The sequence below is a fragment of the Nicotiana tomentosiformis genome, chromosome 7, assembly GCF_000390325.3.
Source record: "Nicotiana tomentosiformis chromosome 7, ASM39032v3, whole genome shotgun sequence".
NCBI classification, from domain to species: domain Eukaryota; kingdom Viridiplantae; phylum Streptophyta; class Magnoliopsida; order Solanales; family Solanaceae; genus Nicotiana; species Nicotiana tomentosiformis.
Window position 1 is genome coordinate 19580716 of NC_090818.1, and position 9026 is coordinate 19589741.

The window sequence follows — 9026 nt, forward strand, 5'->3', positions numbered from 1 at the left end:
CTCATTCTGTATACTAACAGGGTATATAGTTGTATGGGGTCATTCCAATAATTGCCTATAACTATAAAAACTATTACACAATACACATAATCTATGTCCATCGGCACAAAAATAAATCCCAACACTGCAAATCATGTTCATATAAATAATTCAAGAATAGAATTCACTTAAAAATGTAGCTAAAACAACTAAAAAAATATTCAAACTACCATATGATACCAAAATGACATATAATTATACCAACATGGTATACAATTTTACTGGTTAATTTCTGACAACTATATGACTATACTACTATTACATAACACACATGCATAAAGAGAAAAATAAAAAAAATAGTGTACCACATATTAATATAATAAAGTATTTCAAGATATTGTATAATATTACTATTATTAAAAGAAAATCAAATAGTGTACCAATTAAATATAGCTAATACAACCAAAAAAGGTTTCAACTAACATATGATACCAGTATAGTATATAGATATACCAACAGGGTATACAGTTGTACGCAAAGAGTTTAAAAAAAGTTTTTTAATTCAATTATTAAATTGAATTAATATGAGTTATCACATAATCTGATTAACTCAATTTGTGCGTCATCCATTATACTAAAATTTAGATATGTTATAATAATATACTATATACCATTTTGAAATGGAGAATAAATTAATAAAAAATATTCAATGGACATCTATATCCTATTATGAAATGAGAAAGATAGAAGAAAAACGTTTATTTATATTTGAGAAGACAATAAAAGAAAAAATAGGTTGGAAAAATTATTGGGGTTTCACGTGATCCGGGATTAGAAAAGAAAGGATTTTGAAAATAGGTGGTTGGGTAATTATTTTAGATTGCATAGGTACACATTGTAAGACAAATTAGAATGTGTGATAACGGGTAATTAAAATTAGATTTCTTACTTGTTCACAAAGAGAAAGCTATAGGTTTAGTTAAAAGGAAATATGCACGATTTGGTATGCTGAGGAAAATAAATTCAAGCAAAAAAGAGGAATGGGTAGCCGGCAAAATAGATTTTGATGAATAGGTAGAAATTATAATTAATTCCTAGATGGACAAAAATGGGTAATTAGTTTGTGCCTCATAGGCAGATTGTGTAATTCCCTCTTTTCACTAATAACAAAGCTAGCCCAATTCTTTTTAATAAGCAAGGGCTGGCCCAACGCCAAAGCATGTTAAAAAAGGGCCAGCAGTTTTAACACTCAAATAGTTGGCTCATTCCCTTTTAAATCAATGGTTGTCCACTTTCTAAAATAACAAGTTAACCTAACTTTTCATATTTTTATTTTTAGTCAAATTATCTCAATAAAAATCAGATTTTCTTTTATTAAAATAACTTTACAATTAGTAGGCGCGCTTTAACTTCACGGACTCGCTTGCATAGCGTGATATTTTTTTCATTAAATTAATTCAATAATCTCATCCCATATCCAATTTTAGTTATTTTTTAATTTAATTAATTCCCATAATCACGGATTCGCTTGCGTAGCGCGATAGTAACTTTCAATAAAAAAAAATAAAAAAAAAATTTCTTTGAATGTAGTAATTTTTTCAAAAGTAATAGCGTACTATTAACCCTTGTCATGACTGTGGATTCGCTTGCATAGCACGGTTATGACAAAATTAATAAAATTCGTCTCGGTCGCACATTCGTCTCCGTGGTGCAGTTAGGACAATTTAATATTATTCAAATCATTCTTTAATAATTTTAATAATTAAAAGCGGATAGGTGAAACATGGAAATCCAATAAAACACAGTTTATCCAAAATCAATTCAAGCCAAGTTTAAGTCAATAGAGCTACCGTGGTAGAACCACGGGACTCGGGGAATGTGTTATACCTTCTCCCCGATCAACAGAATTTCTTACTCGGACTTTATTTTCGCAGACCAAATAATAAAAGAGTCAAACCTTCCTTTGAATAGGAATTCGAATAAAAGGTGACTTGGAACACCCAAAAATCAATTCCAAGTGACGATTCTGAACAATAAAATAATCTCTATTTCAAAATTGTCACTTCAATCGGAAAAACTCTTTAACCCACAATCCATATCTACATTATCTTTTGGGGGTCAAAAAGGGGTGTGACAATGCTGAAGTTCGAATTTATTTCATATGAGATTCCAGCATAATGTGCTGGAAAATTATACGCAGTAGTTCCATAATCCAACATATTATGCTGGAACTTTCTGCGTTTCAGCTAAGGGTACTTTTGTCCAGGTTTTATCTCCGCCTTAAATAGTGATTATTTTTCAATAACTTTGCAAATCTTGGCTATTTTTTAATAACCACACGTCAAAATGGCTATTCCCTCAATCGATTTGAAATACTCGAGAACATTGAACGTTCAATTGACAGCAATTGTCAAGAGAGAGACAACTGAAATTGTAATTCATGTCATTACAACTTAAATTTGAACTTACTTTACCATTTTAATCCAAAAAAATGTGGAAAAGGTGGGAAAGCAAAAGAGTTCTCTCTATGCAAATGCCAATAACCTGTACGTAGGAATTGATTCTAAAGCTTAAAGCATAACCACAAGATACTTCTCTTACAGAGTCGGCTCTGAAAGGGGTTTTCTTTTTGGTGAAGTTGACGCGATTGATATGAACATTTAATTTGTTTCAAATATATTTTATCTCCACATATATGGTGAAAAAATGTTTCAAATATATTTTATCTCTACATAAATGGCGAATAAAGTTGGCACATGTTATGCCAAATAACAACTTATTAAAGATGCAGCTTTCTGTGAAATATCATTGAATGAGTAAAGTGATTCAGAACATTTCAAACTTCTTTGGAAAAACTACACACAACCGATGAACGCTAAGTGTATTTCTCTAACAATCTCCCCAACTTATAACCAGGTTCTTACAAGTGGATTTTTTTTTCCCTTTATTTGTTTTTCTAAAGTAGAGAAAGATGAGGTTCAACAAAATTGGGCATAGAGTGGAGAGACAAATTAAGCTCAATAAGCTAATGAGCCAATAGTGGTTGGATGGCAGGAAGCCCAAAACTGTTTCATGGACATGGACTGAATTGAGAAAAAAACAGAGAGTAACAGAAGATAAATCAATTATGAAAGTAGGCTCACCAAATTTTGACTCTAATATCATATTAAAGAATCTGAATATCTAACCCAAAATCTTAAGGCAATAGGTGAATTGATCCATATCATTTTGCGAGCTTACTTTATAAGATACATAGCTTTTCACGAGTGTACCTATTTTACAATCTAGCTCCATAATATCACTTTTACCATTCTCCAAAAATCATACCATATAGTTAAAGATTTACAACTTACAATAGAATGATTGTAGGAGCTATCGATATGGGAAAATGACCTTATTGTTCAAGACATGTAAATCCTACTAGAACTAGAAATAGTACATTAAACATAAAAAATCTGCAATGATTCAAGAAAGATTAATGGCACTTCCGCATAGTTTTTCTAATTCGTCTTCCAATACAGTTCGCAGGTTAGCCTTGGTTCGCCTATAGATCCAACCTTGAGAGTTCTGGTCCCAGTCAAACCTTGACGGGCCGCTGCAAGAAATATGTTTCGTGAAGAACACAATGGAGAATGGATGGGTGCATATCTGAACACCCAAACTTTAACACAAACCAGAAAGAGCAAATGATTATAGTATGGTATGCCAACTTCATCAGTAAAAGCTCAAAGACAAATAAAAAATCACAATGCATAGAAGTGATACTGCTACAAATATGCAGAACCCACTGCCAAGTAGACTAGTACTATTTTTGGTTAATAAAACTCGGAAAATTTAGACAGTATGTAAAACCTTTTTTGTTTTGGAGTCCCTTTAGCTTCACTTTCTACACCTGAATCAGAATTATTAAAAGAAAATGAAAAATATAGAAATAGCAAAAACTTATCCAGTCAACCCTTTACGAAAACAAGTATCAAACAGTTCCTTCACTTTTCTTCCATCAGCTAGAACCCACTGCCAGGGTGAGTCGTACTAGGGAAATGTGGTAATGAACAAACGCTTCATCAAAAGAAAAGCACTTCGATCTTACTTCAAATATCAATCAGTTAAAGAATGTGGAAGAGGTCAAGCTCTACATGAAAGAGACAACTGCTTGTAATCAGTTGATGCTTTTAGCACAAGTAGAGAACTGGAAAATTACATGAAGAATAATACTAAGATCAATAATTAGGGAATGTTATGAAGCCTAGATGCTGATGGAAATGCTAAATCGTGAAATCAGATTGAAATGAGCACACTGGGTTTAGTTAGATATCACAAGTTTAAAAGTACCTGAAGAATAATACCAAGATCAATAAATTAGGGAATGTTAAGAAGCCTAGATGCTGTTGGAAATGCTAAATCGTGAAATCAGATTGAAATGAGCACAGTGGGTTTAGTTAGATATCACAAGTTTAAAGTACCTGTGGAGGAACTCACAATGGACAACCAGCCGCATTGGTTAAACCAGCAAATTCAGTCAAGATGTTAGTGCAGCGTCTCAAACAAAATAAAGGTTTTGAATTTCTCCTCAAGAATCCAGCTCTAGAACTATTTCAAAGAGTATAATATTTAGATGCAATCAACATGCTGTTTGACAATCACGACCTAGTGGTAGTTTTCACGAAAAGTTAAGACAATCTTCAAATTTTGGTAAGAAGTCATGGTTTAGGTAATTCTAACGTTCTTCCTAAGCAACCAACCATTAGTTTCACAACCGCAACATCCTACGGCCATATGCAGTCTTTAATGAAGAATGTGGAACACTGGGAATCCGATTTCACTTCGACCACATCCAGAGAGAGTACAGGGAAAGCCGCTCCATGATCCACACGCTCTTTCGACATGAGCCTATACATACTGCTAAGACCCATACACTGGTACCATAATGATCGCTTGCTGCTCCAAAATAATCTGTGCGTAAATATTGGACTCCTCATGGTTGTTTCTTTAATGTTGACTTTGCATCACAGATTCTTTTTCCTGAGCATGCTGAAGTGTTATAGAATACTGTACATGATGTACAAGACGTGTTTCCAAATTGACAAAAGGAGAATTGATAGAGGTGGCACAGGGGATGGATATTTGTGGACTACATTGTGGGGCAGGTTGATTTTTGGTATAGTCCACCAAGAATATATGGAAATAAAAAGACAAACCAAGACACATTAGAAAAGCAATGAGGGAGGGAGGGAGGGAGGGAGGGAGAGAGAGAGGGAGAGAGAGAGATTTTGCTACCTCACTGGCGAAGACATCCAAATCTGCCTATTGGGCGCTTGTTTGTTTATCACATAGGTTCCCAAGCCCCCAAGCTTCAGCGTTAATACCTCATTCTGAGAACAAAATGTAAAACATCAGGACAAATACAGGAAATCGAAAGAAATACATTTTAATGAATTTTATCCTTCTCACCCCATAATCCACATCGAAACCATCAATATCAACTGAGTCTCCATATTCCTGCAAGTAGAACAAGAGATAACTTTTAACAAATGACCAAATAATGCAGAATGCTATCATACATACAATACAACGGTACAACCCAACTCAATTTTGACATTAGGAGATTGATGAACAATTTTAACAAGAGAAGGACAGAAGTGGGGCTGAATGAGGCCATAGTCTCTCCACGGATGAATAACCCCATGTTTGGAGTAACGTGCTCCTCAACTCCCCGAAGAAAAAATAAGCATCTTCAACCAGCCACTTGGGAAATTCAATCCAAATGACATACATAGGGAATTCTGATATTAGTGGAGTTCAATCTCATTTACACTCGAAGGCTGAGTTCACTTCGTCAACTTAACAAAGATGGATTTCGATGTTAGAAACACCTTTCAAAATTTAACTGCAACTTTTCTTTGTTTAGGCCTCTAAAAGTCAATTTAGGCATTGGTATTGATAAATAGTCCATGCACAAGAGATAAGCTCTCTGTGGTATCTTTTTGATACTGAAGGTAAAGAGGAATCCAATCTAAAGTTTTTAATTTCCGGTTGTGATATCAGCACAAATTACTGATATTATTTTTGAAGTTGGTGCTAGTTTATAGTAAACCAATTGTAACCTTTTTGTATTTACTGTTACCATTCTCAAAAAAAATTGTTACCTTTTTTTGCGGCCCCCCAAGATGAAACTTCTGGCCTCACCCTGATAGTTAAAAAGTTCATCATACTTTTAAGTTTTGTGGAGGCCCATACTTAAAATGCATTAGATTTAAGAGATGTTCCTGATACTATCAAAACTTTTAAAAACAAAAAAAGAAGATATGACGTACATAACGATCTAAAATGTATCAAAACCAAATTTGAGACAAAATTTACAGATAACCAGGAAACACAAATGTAGGTTTAAGATGCTGGCCCAGGCCCCAAATCAGAAATGTTCCCTTAAGACCCTCTTAAACATAAATTTGCACTTAGAAGTTTCAGAATGCCAGCTGATGGCCTAATTCACCGATTAAAACTTTCAAATGTAGTGCCTACAATCCACAAATATCACTCTTGTCCTATAAGTTAAGCATCCATAATGACAAACAAACTCAACAATAAGATTGACTAAATAAACATCAGCAATCACATGAATATCAAAGTGCAACCATTAAGATAAAGGTACATATACAGGGAAGCCTAACTAAAATATAAATACAAATAAGAAAACACTTGAACTAAGTATATCAAAATACATCAGGATACCTCCAACTTCTCTAGCAAGTCATGGATAGTAGCATTAGCCAGTCTGTGATACTCATCTTCCTGCAGCAGAGAACTGTAGATTTATAAATTTAGATGTTAGATACAAACACATTTTCCTCTACATCAATAAAGTTCCAACTAAGGAAGGACATTCTAAGAATGACATAGAGGAGACAACCTCCTCTGTAGATTTAATAGAGACACAGGCGCACACACACAGAGGCGCGCCGGGGCTCGGGGGGGAATCAACAGTACTGTACATAAGACACAAATCTAAGTGCCAAGCACTGATTATGTGGGACTAATTGATATGCAGCAAGATGGGAGCTTTAGCAATAAGTTGAGAATCCATTGGACGACAATCCATAGTGCAAATGTTTTAATAATACTCTTCCCTCTAACACCTAGAAAAAAGATGTACCATCAAATTTCAATATTTCCCAATTTACTTTTCATCTGTCATGCTTTTCTTACTTTTCCAATAATTCAGTATTAGCTTTCCGGACAATTTAGTATTCCTCCGTATAAGATCTATAAGAGCCAGGTAAAACAGTTTCATATTTATGTGCAGCTATTAGAAGCTTCTCCTGACTTCTTTCTTCTACTTTTTGTATAAGACTTATGATTTTACATCCACCTTAACTTTACCCCACATCAACAATTGAACATCAACCATGCAATGCATAATCAGTAGAAACAAACCCAAAATAGCTATTCGTTATCAGACACAAGAGTAAATCAACATTAAGACTCATCTACTACCACAGTCACTTCTAGCACTGGACCACAGCTTCCACAAATCAGTATATTAACCTGCAGAGGCATTCTCTCCTCAATTACATAGACAGACAATCACATTTTCCCTAAAAGTCAAAGACTCTCTGAGATAAGGTATAAAATGAGAACATTAAGCTGCTTAATCAAAATAAGAAAAATTCCATCTTTAAACATTTATGCTTTTGCACCCATTATAGTGATGATTAGCCATTAGGCGAAGGAGCAGAGGGAGGGAAATCAAAAAGAACTTGTGTGTTTGGTATGACGGGAAATGTTTTCCTCAATGAAGTTGTTTTAACGAATATGGAAAAAAGTGATTTACACAACTTATGCCACTTAAGTCTTTTTTCTTTTACAAAAATCCAAACTTTTTTAAATAGCACTTATTTCAAACAATGTTTAGACATTGATTATTTCAAAATTTTCAAGTATAGTACTCACTCCAGTTTCATTTTATGTGAACCTATTACTATTTGAGGAGTCAAACAAAGTTTTCTTGGACCATGTTATTTGCAAATACTTTTTAAAAAAATTGAATTATTAACTATTGCACTTATATAGTACTACTATTTATGTAGTTTCTAACTATTTAAATTTTATTTTGAAATTTTTTAAAAATTCAATGTCCGAGTTCACACCGAAAATTAGTACAGTTGACCCTCGGTGCTCCGGAAAGGTTCACGTAAACTGGAACGGAGAGTAACATCCTACGGTAGTCCAATTTTTGCAACAAAAGGCATTAAGATCAAACTAGTTTCAAACAAATTGGAAATTAAGAAATTCTGCTTATAAATACTCAATCTTTATTCAAGAAAATTCTATAATCACTCAAAAAAATGAACAAAAAAATCCCAAACATGGAGGTTGGAAGCAAGTAACTGGAACTAAAATTGTTACACATATAGCAAACATACCGGTAATCGATAGCGGCAGGACCTTGAGAAGCATCTGGAAGAGGAGACGAACGCGAGCAATAGCTTCTAGAAAGTTCTGAGAGAAACGATTTGGAAATAGTAACCGAAGGTTCTAGAAGATATTTATTATGAGTAGAAGAAGAAGAAGAAGAAAGAAATGATCTTTGTATTATTGAAGAAGAGGGAGATGGGGAGAAATTAGGTTTGAGAGCTCTGCAAAGCGGTTTTCGAAGTAGAAGCAGCTTTTTGGAAGAAGAAGCAGCCATTTTTGCACCGTAGGACAGTTTCGACTTCGCCGTTTTAGTTATTTTACAGAGGCTGCCAAATGGGCCAAACTCACTCATTAAGCCCATCACAATAAAAAAGAAATTGGGCCTTCAATGTTCGAACTGGACATGGGAAGAATCCCGAAGAAGGAAGAAACGTGGAAATGACACTATATAGTCACTTTTAAATATGTTATTTAAAATATATCCATAGATTATAATGTATATTGAACAATTTGCTCAAACTTCAAGATGCAGTGTCTAATGTTTAAACCTCAAAGTTCAAACTTCAGGACATTGTGTCCTAAAGTTCGAAAATTATGTCCAAAAATTCGAATCTTATGTTCTGAATTTTAAA

The 9026-nt window shown here is 34.0% G+C and overlaps 1 protein-coding gene across 4 annotated transcripts; it reads right to left on the bottom strand.

The window, feature by feature from the left end:
• Positions 1-3268: 3268 nt before the first annotated feature.
• On the bottom strand, positions 3269-8700 carry LOC104102180 (frataxin, mitochondrial). Of its 4 annotated transcripts, XR_011409569.1 has the most exons (6): positions 8403-8698; positions 6712-6784; positions 6126-6166; positions 5431-5478; positions 5257-5351; positions 3269-3574 (listed from the first exon to the last, which is right to left on the bottom strand). XR_011409569.1 is itself a non-coding variant. In XM_009609828.4 (5 exons), exons 1-5 carry the CDS (start codon positions 8666-8668, stop codon positions 3445-3447), a joined length of 612 nt encoding a protein of 203 aa, XP_009608123.1. In that variant the 5' UTR covers positions 8669-8696; the 3' UTR covers positions 3269-3444. The 4 variants fall into 4 exon arrangements, 3 of the variants coding, with proteins under 3 accessions (XP_009608123.1, XP_070037470.1, XP_070037471.1); XM_009609828.4 differs by lacking the exon at positions 6126-6166 and having other exon boundaries at positions 8403-8696; XM_070181369.1 differs by lacking the exons at positions 3269-3574; positions 6126-6166 and adding an exon at positions 4818-5110 and having other exon boundaries at positions 8403-8697.
• Between the last annotated feature and the right edge of the window lie 326 nt (positions 8701-9026).